We start from the raw sequence: 19249 nt of genomic DNA on the forward strand, positions 1-19249 counted from the left end.
ACCACTGGATTCAGAGAAGTCCCTGGAGTGGAGATGACAACATCTTTGGATCTGATGCAGACAACTCTTGTGGAAATCTTGGATCAAGAATCCTTAAAGATGGAGGGTTGATTGGTGTAGTAGCAACCATCAAAAGGGGCGAAGCATGAAAGATCATGTGTCCAATGAGAGGCTGAGATGGGGGAGCCCCCAGCTGAATTTGAGTCCTGAGGATCTTCATTCTGTCCACATCTACTTGTGTCAGGCTTCTGGTAGACTTAACAGGCCTTAGATAAAAAGATGTTGATGGAGAACTGTATGACATTTGTACTGGTCTCTCCTGAAGAAAGCGGGAATACAACCTGGGAGAGAGTGGCTCCAGTGAGAATCTCTGCTCTGATAAGGAAGGGGGCCCTGTGTCTTACAGGCGTCTGATCCAATGGAGAATGGTCCGATGATCTGGATCTTTTAGTAGCCAGAGACAGTCTAGAAGAAGAGCACTCAGGGAAGTGCTTCCTTGTCGTCTTGCTGATTTCTCTGGTCTTGTCACTTTTCTCTCTAGATTTGCCAGAGGATTTTTGGTTGTATGGGGAGGCTCCAGAAAGAGAAGGCACAAACTTAGATGATTCTGCCACAGAAGACAGTCTTCATTCAAGTGGGCATTGCCCAAAAAAGATACAAAAAGATGCATTCAAATTTGGAAGTTTGTAGCTGCAAGCTACACATTTTTTTGAACATTTATGGCTTGTCAGACATGAGAAAGCTACACAGCGAAGGATGAGAACTTCACATGGCTATACCATGCAGGAAAGGAGTGTTTTTTTTTTTTTTTAAATACCAACAATGGTAAAATCTATATAAACAAGTATATTTGTGAAATAGATATGCGCGCACAAGTACTTTAAGACAGGAAAGGTGAAACACCAAAGGAGTAAGACAAAATGAAAGAAATCTGTTTACACACAGAACCTTTTCAGGTAAGGGGAAAAGATACAAGATAAAGTACCCTGTTTATCTGAGGTAATCTTGGGCACAGGAGGGGATTATTGGAAAGGGGAGGAGCCTGAGTTGTGGATCCTGAAGTCTAAAAATGGTATATTTGGATCCAAGGTCAGATCTGAAGGCCCATCCATCGAAGGACAGAATCAGACAACACAGGTCTGTCATTGTGGGAAGTACATAATTTTTGTGTATTGTCTGTTTTGGTTAGCTTAGTCTGTTGGGAATTGTATGTATTTGTGTATTGTTAAACAGTTTACCCACTTGTTTAGATAGTTAAAATAACCAGTAAAGACTGTATTTTCTTTTATTTTTACATCTTGGATTGTAGACGGGAAACCTCAAGTACTGTAGGTGGCTTAAGTGGTATATAGTAGGTTCCTATCAAGTTCTGTTCAGCATTACTGATATTTATTGTTGTATTAACAGTTTGTAGTCCCAAGTTTTCTTGGCTTCTGTTTTTTTTTTTTTAGATATTATGCAAATACTCAGGTACTGCAACAGTTAAAGCAGGTATATACTGGAATTTCTGTTTTACATTTTGAATGTTTAAACCAAGTTTCAGTGATGGTATTGTCAACATCTTCAACGAAGAAAAAGACATTTTAATGTGTCCATTTTGTTATTGAGACTTTAGAGTTCATAGATTAGTGTTAGGCTGACTGCCCTTGAGGAACATTTTAAGCCTAGCCAATTACTCCATGTGAGAATCAAACCCTGCACCTTCTGTCTGTAAGGTAAACAGCTTAACCATTATGCCAACGTCCCACCCTCTAATATTTGGCAAAGCCTTCTTCAACTCTGATGTTTTATCCTGTTTGCATGGACAATACATGCATTTCTACTGTAAGCAGACCATTTTGGTAGCGACATTCTTCTGTAGATCTTGCCACTGGTGTAATCTTTGAAAGATCTTTATAGTGTAGATGTAGTGGGAGTCGCAGAGGATGAGGACAGCACAGCTCATAGTGGTTCATATCATGAAAACTCTGGTCACTTAGATGGAATTTGTAGTAATGTATTTAAGTTAGAGGAGGTGCAGGGGAAGCAGTCCCGTTAATAGATGCTTTCTGTTAAGTTATCTTTGGAAGGTTACTTTCAAAAGTTGAGTCTTCATGAGGTTATAATCAGTGTAAGCGCTCTTGAATCTGTATGGACAAGTTGACAACTATAGCCCTTCTCAGCTGCCCCCCCCCCATACTCTGTGTACTCAAATGAGTAATTTTTTTTTCTAAGCATCTCTTGGAAACTTCAACACTTAAAAAGCACAATGTTTTGAACTGTGTAAATGAATAATATAGATGTATACAAAGAGTGCTTGTTTGAAAGGAATAAACCTCTATAAAATATCTTTTTAGAAGTGTGAATGATAAAGGTTGGATGTCTGGGAGTAGCATTATCAGGGTTGTCTACATTTTTAAATTATAGGTGGATGGTATGAGCAACAACATTGAATACAAACTGCATTTCTGGCTATGCCCCTGACTGTCAGATTACAGATTCAGAGCATCTCGGCATTACAACTCCCGTACTGTCCATTTAAAGTTCCCACAATATCTGTTTTCATTAGAAGTAGCTGATGGGAATGTTAGGAAAGAGAAGTGCTATCACTACCATGTTGCTTTGCCTATAGTTTAACTGCTTGCTTCTTCCACAGTAACACAGTTGAGCCTCCTGCAGTTAACATTCAGTAAGGGGTGTGTGTGTGTGTGTGTGGGGGGGGGGGGGTGCATTGTTTACAGGTCCTTAGCCACTTGTGTTAAGGGAACCACTGCTGCTGTCATTGACTTTACTATTTAAGATCCATTACATAACCAGTACAAAATGTCCACTGATTTAAAGCAGTTGATCTTTGTTGTATTCTGAGTCCGGAGTTAGTTGCATTGAATCGAGGTGATTGGCTTTTGTTGTATTCTGAGCATGGATTTCATTTAGCTGGCATGTTGTGAGCAGCCTTAAGAAACAAGCTTCCAGTGAATGCAAAGGTTACATGTCATTGCATGGTTATCCTTAGGACCTTAACATTTTCACAGATTGTAATTTTTGACCGCAAGAAATTCAGGGTCTGTATTAGAACATCGAAGTTTCAGAACTTCAAATGTTCTAATATTGACCCCTATTCAGCGAACGCTGAAAACATTGAACATGCAGAACAGCAAATTTTTTCTTGGGGAAAAAAATTAGCTGTTCCAAAACACATACACACACAACACAAGCACACCAAAAGTACAGTTTTGTACCTACCATAAATGTAGATGTCCGAACTGGATAGCATCTGCAGTCATAACAACTAGGGTTGTCCTGTCGTCAGGCAGCCCTTCAGTCGGCCGGATTCCAAAGTCCGGGTCCGGCTTCGGCTGATGTCGCACTTCACCCGACGTCATCTCTGTTGGTCTTCGGGTATAAAAGCATCAGCCGACGCCATTTTCCTCAGTGTTTCTTGCCCCAGATGCCAGTAGCCCTCTTGAAGGCTAAAATTTGGATAGATGCCAATGTTTCCAAAAAGATAGAGGTAAACACAAAATAAGCATGTATGTACATATATACAAACAAATACACCATAAAGACTCCCCACCAGCTAACTATTGGGAGGGTAAACACCGTGGGAGTACCACAGAGGGAAGGAGGGAGGGTAATCCTGACTGCAGATGCTATCCAGTTCGGACATCTACATTTATGGTAGGTACAAAACTGTACTATGTCCTTCATGGATGCATCTGCAGCCATAACAACTGGGTAGAATACCATAGCCAACTAGGGGAGGAGGATAAAAGTAGATTATGGTGTGTTTAGGATCCCTTGCAGTACAGCAGTGGCAAACCCTGCTCGGGATCTGGAATATAGAGGCAAATTATAATGCTTGGCAAATGTATGCACGGAGGTCCAAGTAGCCGCCTCAATAATGTCTTTGGTTGCCACTCCTCGTAAGAAGGCTGTGGTAGTGGCTGCTGCCCTTGTAGAATGAGGTCTTATGTTCTGTGGAATTGGTTTTCCATGGAAGGAGTAACAGAATCGTATGCAATTTCCTATCCATTTGTAGATTGTCTGTTTGGAAATAGCTTTTCCTTCCTTCCTGTTGCATAGGCTACAAAAGTTGGTCAGTCTTTCTGCTATTTTTGTTCTGTCCAAGTAGTAGCGTAGCTGTCTATGTACATCCAAGGTATGCAGTATTCTTTCCCTCTGTTTTGTGGGTTGGGAAAGAAGGTAGGTAGGTGGATTGCCTGGTTTAAAGACACTCTGGATACCACCTTAGGCATAAATGTAGGATTAGTCCTCATGGACACTCTATCTTGGTGGAAGATTAGGAAGGGTTGCACTGCCATTAAGGCCTGTAGTTCTGAAACCCTCCTTGCTGAAGTAATTGCCAGTAGGAAAGCAGTTTTCCATGACAGGTGTTGTAGGTCTGCTGTTGCTGCTGGTTCAAAGGGTGATAGTGTCAACTTTTCTAGCACAAAGTTTAAGTCCCAAGCTGGTAATGGTGGTTTCCTTGGAGGTTTTACATTCTTGATTCCTCTGAGGAACTGCCTGAGCAAAGGGTCTTGAAAAACAGGTGGATCAAAGCTGTATTCTGCTGAAATAGCTGATGCATGTATCTTGATGGAGGAGTAGGACAGGCCTGAATGAAGAAGTTCGGCCAGATACTCCAGAATGTTAGGCATATCTATGTTTGCCACATCTTTTCCTCTTTCCGTACTCCAAATGACAAACCTTTTCCATTTTCCAGCATAGTTCCTTCTTGTTGAAGGTCTGCGTGCTTCAAGAATAATGTCTTTAACTCTTTGGGAAAGTTCTGGATTAGCTGCTGCTATGTGATGTTCCATGCAGTCAGTTGCAACGTTTTTAGGTTTGGATGTATGATGCTGAAGTTGTTCTGAGTTAACATCAAAGGCATCAGGGGTATTGGCCACATATTGTTCCGAAACATGCTCCTCAGCAGTGGGTACCAGTGTTGTCTTGGCCAGTTTGGAGCTATCAGGATTATCCTTGGACGTTCTTCCTTGATTTTTAGTAGTACTTTGTGTATCAAGGGAAGAGGTGGGAATGCATATGCTGTTAGGCCTTTCCAGCTGAAGGAGAGCGAATCCACTTTCCATGCTAGTGGGTGGAATGTCCTTGTGCAGAACTTTTTGAGCTGGTGATTGAGAGGTGATGCGAATAGATCTATCTGAGGCATTCCCCATTTCTTTGAGATGGTCTTGAAGATGTCCGGGTGCAGCTTCCATTCGTGGGCATCCGATGTGGTTCTGCTTAATATGTCTGCTAGAGTATTTTCTTTTCCGGTACAAATATTGCCTGTAACTGGATGTTGTAGCTGAGTGCCAGGGTCCACAGCTCCAAAGTCATTCTGCATAGGGGTATGAATGAGTGCCTCCCTGTTTGTTGATGTACCACATGACTGTGGTGTTGTCTGTCCTTATCATCAACTGGCCCTCTTGGAGAAATGGTTTGAACTTTTGGATTGCCAGTTTTACTGCCAGCATTTCTTTTAGGTTGATGTGCAGGTGAAGTTGATCCTGTGTCCACAATCCTTGCACGCATTTGTCCAGCATGTGGGCCCCCATCCTAGGTCTGAAGCGTCTGTTGTGATGGTCTGGCTTGCTTGACATCTGCAAAAGGGTAGGCCTGGGTTTGACTGACATGCCTGAGCCCACCATAGGAACTCCTGCTTTAAACATGGAATTAGTGGGATTTCTGTTTCTAGGCTGTGTCTGTGTTGGGACCATAAATTCTTTAGGTACCACTGTAGTTTTCTCATATGTAGTCTGGCAAATGGGACCAAGATTATGCATGATGCCATGAAGCCCAAGGCCTGCAGTACTTTTCTTGCTGTTAACTTGTTCAGTTTTGTTAGTGCCAAGAAGTAAAGAGGGAGTTCTTTTTGTTTTTCTGTAGTCAGGAATGCCATTTGTTCTACTGTGTCCAATTCCGCACCCAAGAATGTCCTTGTTTGGGATGGTATCAGCCTTGACTTTTGTAAATTGACTGTGTATCCCAGTGCTTGTAGCAAGTAAATGACCCTTTGTAAATCTGTTGTCAGCTTGCTTTTGTTGTCCCCTTGTAGCAGGCAGTCGTCCAGGTATGGGTAAATTTGAATTCCCTGTAGTCTGCAATGGGCGATTACTGATGCCAGGCATTTTGTGAATACTCTGGGCGCAGTAGATAAGCCAAAGGGCAATGCTGAGAATTGATAGTGCTCTGATCCTGCAAGAAATCTGAGGTATCTTCTGCAGATTGGTCGAATGGGGACGTGCAGGTATGCCTCCTTGAGATCTAGAGTTACCAGCCAAGACTCCTTGCCCAGCATGGGAAGAAGTTGCTGTAGGGTCAGCATTTTGAATTTTGGGACAATGATGTATGTATTTAAGGTGGACAGGTCGAGAATTGGTCTCCAACTTTTTTTCTTTCTTGGAACTAGGAATAGTCTGGAGTAGAACCCCTTTCCTTGCTCTGCTGTTGGCACTCTTTCCACAGCTCTCATGTTTGCTAACTCCATTATCTGTTGTAGTGCCTCTGTTTTTGATTTGGAGGTAGATTTGGCATTCCTCTTTTGACTGGTAAAGTGTGGAAGTGAAACCGGTAACCTTGATCTATGGTTTGTAAAATCCACTTGTCTTTTGTTATGTAGTGCCAGTTCTTTGAAAATAAAGTTAACTTTCCGCCTAGAGGAGCTGCTATTTGTTCCCTGGTAGGCGGATTTAGGGTTAAGTCACTGTGGTTGTGCTGATGTAGTGGCAGTGGTTGTGTCTGTGCCTCTGTTGTTACCTTGCCACTGTCGTCCTCTGTAGGCACCTCCTCTGGATTGGTTTCTGCCTCTGGAGCGTCTGTTCCTGCCCCTTTGAAATTTTGTGGAGTCAGGAAAGGACCAATTTTTGGCAGGCCAGTTCCTGCTAAACCTTGGGGGTTGAACCTGCAAGAAATCTTTAACCGTTTGAACAGATTTTGCCTTTTCTTCCATTTTCTTCATAACCTGCTGGGCAGGTGTACCAAACAAACTTGTCTTATCCCTAGGAGCATCTAGCAACTTAGCTTTAACATGATCCGGTAAAGCTTGCTCCTTTAGCCATGCATGCCTTCTTATCACTGTGCCAGTCATGGCTGATCTAAATGAAGCCTCCAGTGCATCATAGCCACATTTTAATGAATGGTTGCTAACCTGTTGTATGTTATTTACCATTTCTAATACATATTTCTTATCAAGAGATTCATCAGTGGTTAGTTTTTTAGTTAACTGATCAAGCATAAACTCTTGGTATTGTATCATGTGAAACTGGCAGTTTAAAGCTCTAGCTGAGAGAGTAGCTGAAGTGTAGACCTTTTTACCCCATCTGTCTAATGACCTTGCTTCCCTTTCAGAAGGAATAGGGTTTTTAGCTATGGTCGCGGCTACTGCCTTGGGACCCTGGGATATAGTTTCGGGGTCTGCAAGTGGGGCCTTGTAAAGGTGGTGATGAGTATCTGGCACCCTGTAAAATCTGTCTGGTTTGGCAGGGGCTGGGGGTAAAGAATCTGGAGCGGAGCAGACATCATTGAAAGCATCATCCACCACAGAGAGAACAGGAGGTATAGCTAAGGGCCTGTGCTGTGGGAGGTGCAGAAAGGTCCTAAGTCTTTTTCTGGAGTCTGAAAATCCTGTTGCTGCCATTGGAACTGCTCGCATGGCATGTAAGGTTTCCCCAAAGGAAAATTCTTCTGGTGGGGAAGCAGCTGGAATGGATTCTTCAGCATCAGAATCTTCAAAATTGGAGAAAGGAGCCTCTGGCTGGTCAGTTATGTCTGATTCGTCAGCAGAATCATCAGAGGACACTGGCTCAGGGGCTCTGCCCTAGGTCTCTTCTCTGGGGCTGAGAGGCCCTGTCTGGGTGAGATTGAGATCCTCTAATTAATGAAATTAAATCTTCTGCCAAAGTAAGCATTTGAGAACTAGAAGAGGGCCTGGTTGTGGGGGTTTAACAGGCACTGTCTTAGTAGTCTTGGCTGCTTTAGCCCTGGCGAAGGCCTTAATGGACATGGCTGCTGGAGGCCTAGCAGCACCACGTGCTGGGGTAGAGACATCCAAGGGAATGGTGTCTGATAAGTCAGTGGCAACCACCGTAGTGGATAAAATTTCTGAGGCCGATTCAAGAGTGGTAGCAGGGGCCTCAGTTGTAGAGATAGGTTCAGCTGTACTTTGATCAGTTTTCTCGGTTTCGCCGAAACCGAGACACTCATGATTTGCTTAACCATGGTTTCGGCCGAAACCGCGGACCGCGAGTGTCGGTCTTTATCTTTGCGCTTTTGGCAGATTGGGTAGTCGGAGGATCCGACGGCATAATGTACGCAAAATCAGAACCGAAAAACTGTTCTGCAAACTCCGACCGGCGCCTAAGCGCTCGTCGGTTGAAAGAAGCACAGGCCGAACAGGCTGCTACGTCGTGGGCTGGGCCTAAACAAGGCAGACAATAAGAGTGGAAATCTTTATGAGGTATTTGTTTCCCACAGGTTAAACAATTATTAACTTTTTCTGACATCGGCTGAGGCAAGAAAGAGTCCCCAACGGGGTACTTAGCTTTGGAAGTCTTCGAAGTAGTATTCGGTAGAAGTAATCTCTGGATCCGACCGACCGGCACTTGCGAACAGCTTCTGCTTCGGCGCCGCGGCAAGAAAGACTGAGGAAAATGGCGTCGGCTGATGCTTTTATACCCGAAGACCAACAGAGATGACGTCGGGTGAAGTGCGACATCAGCCGAAGCCGGACCCGGACTTTGGAATCCGGCCGACTGAAGGGCTGCCTGACGACAGGACAACCCTAGTTGTTATGACTGCAGATGCATCCATGAAGGACATCAGCAATCCACACACATGCACCTAAAACCTTACATCTAACCCTACACTAAACTGTACATACACCACTATCTACCCACTTACCTTAACCCAAACCCTAACCCTAAGGTCCGTTACTATCGCACACTCCTCACCCACGCCCTAACCCTCACGTCCACACAATCACACACGACCTGTAACTTTCCATCACAGTGCTGAAAATAGCGAAGCGACAGGAACGGACAACCAAATTCTTTCCCTAGGAAAAAAATTGGTTTTCTGTAGCTTCGCTATTTTCAGCGTTCGCTGAATAGGGGTTGATATTAGCACATTCGATGTTCTGAAACTTCGATATTCTAATATAGACCCAGAAAATCACAGGGGAAAAAATCGGCAACATGCATAGTATGTGAAAGTATTCATTTTGTCATAACAAAGGAAGAGATGAAACTAATCATAGTAACGCTAAATCAGTTAATGAGTAATCAGTCATTAAGAATTCTCGCTGCTCTGAATCTGTTTCTTGTAAATGAGAATTTGCTCAGGGGCTACTTATTTATCTGTTCAGTGATTTGTTAGGGCAGTCAGCTTCCTGTTTTTTGAGTTGACATTAGTGTGTGAGCATCTTTCAAAAGGTTGTTACCAGATCCTGCTTCAAAGGAATTGAAGTAAGAGTGTAATCTACATTGGTGTGAGCTGTGACTGTTAAGAGACTGGCAAGGACTGAAATGTACATCTTAAAAAGAATCACAGGTGTATCCTGCTTTTTCATCACACACAGTCTAATAATTGTAGCAATGTATCTAACTGAATTTCAGGTTGAATTGTTTGATTATTGTGCTTCATTGAACACTGTTTTCTCTGATTTTATGTAGTAATCTATTAGTTTTCTTTAGGTTTCAAACAACATACATGTAAACTTTTATTTGTGGTATATTTTGAGCCATTGATTCACAGTCTGTGGAAACATATTTTTCCTGTTTCTTCACAAGGTATGCAGGCATCCTGCAGCAGTGTGGTGTCAGCAGGAGAGGGAACTAGTCAAAAGCGTCCAAGTGAAGGGCTGAAGCATAAGACCAAGTCAGCAAAGAAGAAATGCCTTTGGTAAGTACATTTAAGTTAACTGTTTGCTTTTTTACTCTGTTTACATTTAGTAAAATATTTTTAAGTGTGCTGCATCATGCTGAGATTTTGGTCTTGTATAAAACAGTGTTTCACTATAAGCAGCAGTCCTAGTTCATAGCTGGTCACATCAAAGTACATGTACCGCTGAGCTGGACCACCTGCCCCTGAGAATTGGTGAAGGAATATCTCTAAACTGCAAAATGATGAGGCAAATGCAGCAAGGTTTTTTTCCGCCTTGCCATGGAATCCTCTTTTATGTACACTCCATCCCCATTTCTTTTCTGAGGTACTGTAATCAGGTCTTTCTATATCTCCTATCTAACTTCCATTACCAGAGCCACTGCTATCAAGCATTAGTAGGTATAGTTGATGACCATATTACCCATTGTGTCATTTTTTGCAGTGGAAGAGTTGACAGCTCTGGGTTATCAAGATATGGTGCTAGTGAAAAGGTCAAGAGAGAGAGTTGCTGATGTCCTTCAAGAATGCAACTACAGTCATGACATATGGGTTGTCCTGCCTCAGGCAGCCCTCGGTCGGCCGGATTCCAAAGTCTGGGTCCGACGTCGGCTGATGTCGCATTTCTCTCCGACGTCAGAGCGGCTGGAGTATATAAGCATCAGCCGACGCCATCTTCTTCAGTCTTTCTTGCCGCGCGGTGCATACATTTTCCAAACACTACAACCTCCCTTTATTTTCCAGATCCGGAGCAGGCTTTGCTTCGGCAGTCCTGCAGGGATTGCTAGCGACACCATCCTTTTCCTAGAGCATACCACCTCCCCCAGCTAAGCTATGGTATTCAACCCATATGTTATGACTGCAGTTGCATTCTTGAAGGACATAGTACAGTTTTGTACCTACCATAAATGTAGATGTCCGATAGATATGCAACTGCAGTCGGGTTTTCCCTCCCTCCTTCCCCTCTATGCCTTGGGTCCACTCCTCTCCCTGTTATTCTTAGCTGGGGATATCTGTTATGGTGTATCTGTTTATTGCTTACTTATTTGTCTGGAAACCTATTTTGTTTCACAAATTTGATTTTAGCCTTCCTTGGAGGGCACCTGGCATCTGGGGCAAGAAACACTGAAGAAGATGGCGTCGGCTGATGCTTATATACTCCAGCCGCTCTGATGTCGGAGAGAAATGCGACATCAGCCGACGTCGGACCCAGACTTTGGAATCCGGCCGACCGAGGGCTGCCTGAGGCAGGACAACCCATATGTTATGACTGCAGTTGCATATCTATCGGACATCTACATTTATGGTAGGTACAAAACTGTACTTTTGTATTCCTGTTCTGCAGTTCTAAATATGTCATGAACCACTATGCACATTAATATCCCACCCTGAAAGCTTACAGACTAAGGAACTGAGAATGCTTTCTTGAGTCTTCTGGAAGTCCTACCACGATATCTAGGGCTGTTGTAGTTATCGAAGTGTGTGATTCATGTTTGACAGAGGCACATTTTTTCTGGCTAAGCACACCAAAGTCCAAAGAGTTTGTAGAAAAAATATTGCAGTTTAATATGGCAGCTTTCACATCCTCTTAAGTTTGTTGAAAAATGATTATTTTTATTGGTAGGTGGTTCACAGTGAAGAAGGAACATTTGGTTTTGCAAAGACAACAAAATTAAGAATGATGTACTGCATATAAAATAAACTAGAAAATAAGATGTGCTGTGTTGGAATAAATGAATAAAACATGGCATACAGGTACACTGAGAAAGACACTGTGTTGGTGAAAAGTCAAATGGAGCATTCCTTCCTCCCAAAAGAATTCCTGCCTCACCTATACAATCCGCAGCACAGCACTGTTATGCCGTCTCTTCATTAACTCATTCTGTCCAATGGAGCTCTGGAAGTTTGCACTGTAACTTCCAATGGGCAGAGCCGAAGCTTTTTGATGGGTTCAAATTATGTCCTCACATTTCAAACAAATAGGTTCATAGGTTCATACTAGGCTATCTGCCCTAGGGCATTTATAAGCCTAGCCAGAGTATGTTTGGCTTTCGCCACCCATTTTAAATTAATTTTGCTATGCCCTTTTTCGAGGTTAGTATACTGTGCCTCTAACAGTGACACAGAAGTGATACCCGGGGTAAACCTATGATCTCCCATCCACTCATCAAGATTCCTCTTGAAGAGAGTCAATGAGGGACTCTGCCTAACCTGGACTGGGATTTTATTCCATAGTGAAGGGAGCCTCTGGGTTATGAATCTGTCCCTCCAGCATGTCCTATTTATTTCAGTGCTGAGGTTCAAGTCTCTCGAGTGTGTAGCTCGATGGGATTTGGATTTTTTGAGGTGCAGCATGTCCCTTAATTCCGGGTTGAACATGGCCTTATACGTCAGGCACAGGTCACCTCTGAGCAGGCGGTATGCCACTGAGTAGAGCTGGAGTTTCTTTAACCGGGCAACATATGGCATCTGTTTGAGCCCTTTGATCCTCTTCGTGAGGTACTTTTGGGGTCTTTCCAGTTGCTGCATGTGTTTGGTAAGGTACACCCCAAAAGGGGCATTGTACTCTATTATGGGCCTGATGAGGGATGAGTAAAGAGGCATGACCTCCCTAATCTAGATGTGAATCCCTTCATGATTAGGTGGGCTATATAAAATGTTTTTCTAACCACTTTGGCCACGTGGTTGTCAAATGAGAGATTGCTATCAACTTGGGTCCCCAGGTCCCTAATGACTTCTGTACTTAATGGATTACCACCTATGTGGTAATTTGTGGGCACTTTGTTTTTGCCAAAGGGGATGACTATACACTTTTTGGCGTTTAGCTTGAGGCCATGGCTCTGGCACCAGTTGTCTGTTTCTGTGGGGCCCTTTTGGAGGATGCTTGTGTCGGCTGGAGAGTCTTATTATGGCGCCCAGTTTGCAGTCATCTGCGAACTTGGTCAGCCACAGTCCTTCCGTGTTGACCTGTACCTCCGAGAAATATATACCAAACAAGAGGTCCCAGGACTGAGCCTTGTGGGACGCCACTTGTAACTGGTTTGGAGTCTGACATGGCTCCAGCAATTCTAACCATGTGGGTTCTGTCCTTGAGCCAGTTTGCAACCCATCTAGTGACATAGGGGTTTATATTTAAGCTGGTGAGCTTATCTATAATGCCTGAGTGGGGTATTGTATCGAAGGCTTTTGAGGTCCAGATAGGCTGAGTGGACCACCTTCCCTTCGTCAATGGCCTTGGTGACTGTATCAAAGAAGTGAACCAGGTTTAAGAGGCAGGATGTGCCCTAACAAAGCCAAACTGGGTAGGATCCAGTGTCTGTAGGTCCCCAATATCTTTATTTATGAGGTCCATGATGATCCTTTCCATAGCTTTGCAGACCAAGCTAGTCAGGCTTATGGGCGATAGTTTCCAGGGTCCATTGAGGCACCACCTTTGTGGAGAGGGACTACTGTTGCTGTCACGCCACTCTTTGGGTACATATCCTGTAGTAAGGCTGAGATTGAACAGTAGTTTTATGTTTGGGTTTAGCTCTTCTTGGAGTTCATGTAGGCAGCCTGGGACACCGTCTGGTCCCATTGATGCTGTGTTTTTGCTTTGGAGGCGGCACCCACCTGAGCATCTGAGATGTCGGGGCAGCACTCTGCTGGGATAGATATTTGCCCTTTTGGTGGGGAGGGGAGTTTGCGCTGAACCTGTCAGCTAGGATGTTGGCAATGTCTGTGGGATCAGTGTATTTTTGTCATTTTGGACTAATTCTGAGCATATCTGGGAATTCCCACCCAGGTTCCTAACATAACTAAAGAAAGCCTTGTGATTATCTTTAGTGTCCTGTGCAATTTTCTCTCGAAGCTGGCCTTTGACGATTTTATGAGTGCCCTTAGTTTTTGCTAATACTGATCAGAGATGCCTTCCTTTTGGGATTTTGCTCTATCATGTAGTAGCTTCCTCCTTCTATTGTATAGTTTGTTTATGGCTGGGGTCCACCAGACAGGTTGTCTGCCTTTGGAGGATTGGGTCTTGGTTTTATTTGGGATTGCATGATCCATGCATTCCTGAAGGTGTTCATAGAATGCATTTATAAAGGATTCTGCGGTCTGGGCGTATTTTCCACAGGCCGGGGCTTTGAAGGATTCCACCTGTTTTGAGGAGTGTGAAATTTGCTTTAGAGAAGTTTTTCACTGTGGTTTTCTGGGCAGGGGGTGGGGTCGGGATGTGAATATCCAGTGAGATCAGTTTATGTTCTGATCTTACCAGTGAGGGATACACTTCTGGTCTGGAGCATAGAGTCCCCATGTTGGTGATGATCAGGTCCAGTATGTTTTCCCCTCTTGTGGGAGTGGTAACAAGTTGTTCCATAGCATTTGAGTTTATGAATTCTAGGAACATTTGGGCAAGGGTGTTGGAGCTAGAGTAATGCTCCCAATCTATGTTTGATTATAAATGTTCATATATCTGGAGTCGTAGAGGTTACTGAAGAGCTGTTAATGGCAAATTCTTCAGCACAAACTATTTTTATCGGGTAGTATTCTTTAGGTTCTTAAACTGGATTTGTAAGTCACAGTAACTATTAAATTTTCACTATTTTGTAAACGACTTACAGTATCACAGCAGCCAGTCAAGTTACACAGATACGGTTATTGTTCATTCAGCTGAGAGCTTTCATATGAATCTAAGCAGTTCTGTCTGTTCTACTTGGTTGTTGAGATTTAGAAAAATGTGAAATTAATGACAATATACATAAATATTCTCTTTTTTGCACTAGACAGTGGTCAGATATCAATACAGCTGCATTTACCATTGTATAACCTCAAAGATGAAATCTTTTAATACTTTATATGTAGCATGGTTTTGGCATTATTCAAATATGAATTAGTAATATTTGATGCCTACAGGCATCATTAGGGTATAAGTGCAGAAACAACTGGAGGTCTCACTTGGCTGTAATGAGTTAAAAATTCATTACTTTCATTATGGAGAAACCATAAATTATGAACAGCACAAAACAAAATAAAGATGAAAAGTTAAAACAATGAAAGACAGACTTTCTTAATTAATATACTTTGTTTAAATTGGCTGCTTCATGTTAATCTGAAAGCAGGCTTTTTTTTACCTACTAGGAGAGCCATTTTAACATGATCACATTTTCCTTTGTTTTTTCCTACTGCTGGCTGGCTGTAGATATTATTGCTAGCTGTGATAATAGCATTAGTTCAGATGGCTGATTGAAGGGCGAGGAGAATTAAGTTATAAAGGCAGCCTGACATCAGATTTGTTTATCCTTCTAAATTTTTATTGTGATTGATGGTGTTCCGTAAAGGTAAATACAAATTAGAATTTGTATTGTAGGTGTTAGCTCAGGGAAAACTGACCTGAACATATAAAATATAAATAAATACATATAATGTATGGTTGTGTGTGTGTGTGTGTGTTTTACATAGAGTGCAATAGGTTGATTACATCATCCTCACAGAAATAAACCAAACTAAATCTACTTTCCCATAGACTTTAATAGGGACAATACAAGGAAATAACATTTAAATTAAGTGTAAACACCCCAAAATGTAACTAAGCCATAGAACACCCACTAATACTAAATCCAACTAAAGAAAGCAAACTGCTAATTTAGAAAATGGTGCAAAAATTGTCTTCCATTGACTATAGTAGAAATGAACAGTAAACAAATCAAACATTTGTGAACCAATCAAACATTTCTGAACCAGCATATCATCCTCCACTTGAATCAACTCTGAATGTATTAGTATGTCTGTAGAAACATAAATGTTAAGAAAAAAAGTTTTAAAACATACTGTTATTTGTCTTTTTCCTCTTCTTGCAAAGTGAACATGTTATTCGTTGGGATATGCCTATCAAAGATGGGCCTCATCTGTGAACAAAATGCAGCATTGCTTATGAACCTGAATAATAACTTTTTTCTGCATTTCAAAATAAAGAGATTTGGTTATAGCTTGGTGAAGCCTGGGATAAGGACGCACGACCGAGTAAGAGTTAATTTACTGAAGCAGGCTGTGTCTCCTGGAAAATTTGAGCTACCATTGTTGAACTGAAACATTCTGTACTTCTTAAACATTCTGTACTAACTGTTGGTTTGAGGTGATTTGTGATAAACATATTTATCCTATATGTTTTTCACTGTCAACGGTCAGAAATGTAACAAAAAGTTGTTTTGCTTGCAGTATAAAAGTTGATGTCAGTAAACAAGTTGATCAGACCAGTGGAGATCATCTTGGCCAACATGCTGTGTAATCTGGTTAGCTGCTAATAAAGAAGTTTTTCATCACCTGAGGCAGATGCGACTCGTTTGAATATTTCTTCTGACATTTTGGTCCTTCGGACCGGAAACCTCTACGAAGATACGGATCAGACCGACAGAGAGACCGAAAAACCTGTGCAGGTGAGGGTTTCTCATCTTAGGATTCCCTCGAATGAAAGCCCTCTGACTGATTTGTCGTTGAAAGGAGGCCGGCCGCTCTCTGATACCTATCTGAGGGACGGTTTCTGAACCAAAAGGGGAAACAGAGTCTCATCTGTTTCAGGTAGGATGAAAAACAAAGTTTCTTTTAATTTAATTTAACCTTGTCGACAAGGGTTTTATTTTTAGTTAAGGGTGGGTAGGATTACTTGTCAAGATTTTTTTGTTAGGGTCACCCTTTAAGATAGCCCCACTTTATAAGTCCTGTAAAATAACTTTGATACAGTCCTAAAATAAGAAATCTAGGGGAAACATGGGTTCGAATTGCTGCAAGTGTGAGAGTGATGCCTGTTTAAATGTTGATGCTAAGTATATGAAAGGTTTAAACAAAAATAATGTTAAATTTTTGAAAGTGGAAGTTGAAATATGATTTTGATGGTACCCTGAATAAGAATGCGTGTGCAAAATTGGTTAGAGATTTGAAAAGATGCGGGAACTAGAACTAAAAAAGACAATTGGGATTTCCCCAAGCACAAAAATGGTTAGAAGAGGCAAATAAACTACAAAAGAAAAACCGTGCCAGGAAAAAGAAAAAATAAATCAAAAGGGATCACTGTTGCCAAGTGGAAAAGTAGCTTTATTTTTAGATAAGGAGGATGAGCATACAGTTTGTGCGGTACAAAGGCAGGCAACTGCCCCACCGTATGGGGAAATTGCTGCTGCTGTACCGGCGGAACCTCCTCAATATCAGTCTGAAGATGTGGGATCTGTACAGCAGGGTGGGTTATTGGCTGCTCAAGGAAGCGTTGTGACCCCTCCAATTTACCCGCAAATTCCCATAGTACCCAAGGTTGCTTTGCAACAGGTAGACCAACCTATGCAGTTAAGGTCAGGACCAGCAGGGCAAGGACGTTGGGCCATTAAACTTTCTGACCACTCAGAAGCTCTTCCCTTAATACAAGTTGCAAAGTTGCAAACCTACAAGCAGGGGATGTTGGACAAGAGCCAACTATTTTAGTTTATCGTCCCTGGGCTAGAGAGGATATAAAATGAGCTACAGATGGTATTCCTCATCCCAAGGTTAATTTTCAAAAGTTTTCTGAGGACATAGTTGGTATGCATTTAAGTTATCTAAATGGTTTAGAAGTAGAACAAGTAGTGCGACAAATCCTGGGTCCAGATTGGCACTTAGTTTGTGGTACTTGGACATGTAAGGCAGATGACGGCACTACATTAAAGCATAATTCTGGGGTGTTAGACATGCGAGTCACTGATCTGTTAAAGAGAATTTCTGATAAATGGCGTCCAAGAGCAGATTGGACAGTAATAAATCAGTGCATCCAAAATGATGATGAATCTGTAGATCACTATATTGTAAGATTGACAGAAGTGTTCAATAACCATTGTGGAATGATGATTCCGCAGGATCAGACCAATGGTAGTCCGTATGAACAGCAATTGAAAAATACTTTTCTTAAGGGTTGTAGGGCTCTGATAAGTAGTTTTATAACTAAGCATATGGTAGATCATAGAACATGTAGACTGCAACCTTTGTTTGAATATGCACGGCATGCTGAGCGACATTTCAATTTAAAAAAGAAAAAGAAAGTACAAGTGTTAGCACTAGGGGATGATGGTGGTATATTCTTGGTGCAGGACCAAAGGGGGGCAAGGGTGCCGTGGTGGCGTAAAAAACATGGGGGCCCAAAATGGGACACGTTAAATAAACCGGGTGGACATTCAGAGGAATATGAGGGAAGGTTAAAACGTGGAGAATGTTTTAAGTGCGGTAGACGTGGGCATTTAGCTGCCGACTGTGAAGAGTGGCAACATCCCCCACAGCTTACGAACAAGGGCTCCGCACGACTATATGATAGTAAAGGAAGGCGCCAAATTCATTATTGTGATTATTGTAGAGAAGAAGAAAGTGAGAATGATTGTGATGATGATGAGGCAGACACTCTCTGCGATGAATGTCAGAACACTCAGAAGGAAGGGTGGGATTGTGACTGTGAAGTCATAAACCTGGCACATTTGGGTATTGCTATGCATCTAGATCAAAAACCCATGATAGAGTTTTGGTTGAGGGACAGAAAGTGGAGTTTTTATGTGATTCAGGTGCATCGCGTACACTTTTGGGTCCAGCAGTTCTGCCCCCGAACTGCGAGACAGACGAGTTTGTCCTTGTGAAAGCGGCAAACGGGAAAATCTATAAGGAACCACTGTCCCATCCTCTATTGTTCACAGATCCACAAACAAACCAAACTGTTAGGTGTAGGGTAATTATATCGAAAGTTTGTCCAGTTAATTTGCTGGGAAAAGATTTGATGCATTCGTTTGGAATAGCAGCAATTCCCACACCTAAAGGCATTGAGGCGAAAAGGTTAGCAGATGGCTTGGTGGTACAGGGAGTACAAGACTTGTTTTACTGGTATAGCCAGGCCAGGACTTGATTTCAAACGGGCCGGGGAGGGTTGATACAGATTTGATCAGCCTAGCTTTGGGTAAATCTAGGAGCGGGTCACCGCAGGTTGCGGCGCACTTGCATTGTACAATGTTCTAGAGGCAGGCCCCTGGTCCGGATAAAGAATTTGAAAAATAATTCTTTAAGCACAAATGTGCAAGGATAATTTTGAATGATATGTTTTGGGATACGCAAGGTAATACAGTAGTGACCTGTACTTTGACTAAGGAAATGAGTTCTTTATATCGCTCAGGTTATAGCCCACATATTTCAATTACTAAAGCGGTGGGGACACATTGCGTAGATTTGGCGAAAAAGGTAACGAATTGGGACACAATGTCCAAAAGTCAATTGAAAGATCAACAGATCCAGGTACAAAGATTAAATTGGGTGACTTGGGCACAACCAAGTGTGCACCTCAGGGATGACAAAACAGAAATGGCATGACAAATCCTTCTAACTCAAGAGGAAGATAGTGCGTTAAGTGCCTTAC

The 19249-nt window shown here is 42.4% G+C and overlaps 1 protein-coding gene across 1 annotated transcript in view; it reads left to right on the plus strand.

Annotated features, from left to right (window-relative positions):
- The window catches only part of SDE2 (SDE2 telomere maintenance homolog), a 665355-nt gene that overhangs the window by 527568 nt on the left and 118538 nt on the right, over nucleotides 1-19249 (plus strand). Inside the window, exon 5 of the mRNA XM_044059687.1 lies at nucleotides 9771-9882. Coding sequence (XP_043915622.1) covers nucleotides 9771-9882 — 112 coding nt within the window. The remainder of the gene's footprint in view (nucleotides 1-9770; nucleotides 9883-19249) is intronic.

Source organism: Protopterus annectens, chromosome 1.part2 (assembly GCF_019279795.1).
Source record: "Protopterus annectens isolate FY-2018-M chromosome 1.part2, PAN1.0, whole genome shotgun sequence".
Taxonomy (NCBI): Eukaryota; Metazoa; Chordata; order Ceratodontiformes; family Protopteridae; genus Protopterus; species Protopterus annectens.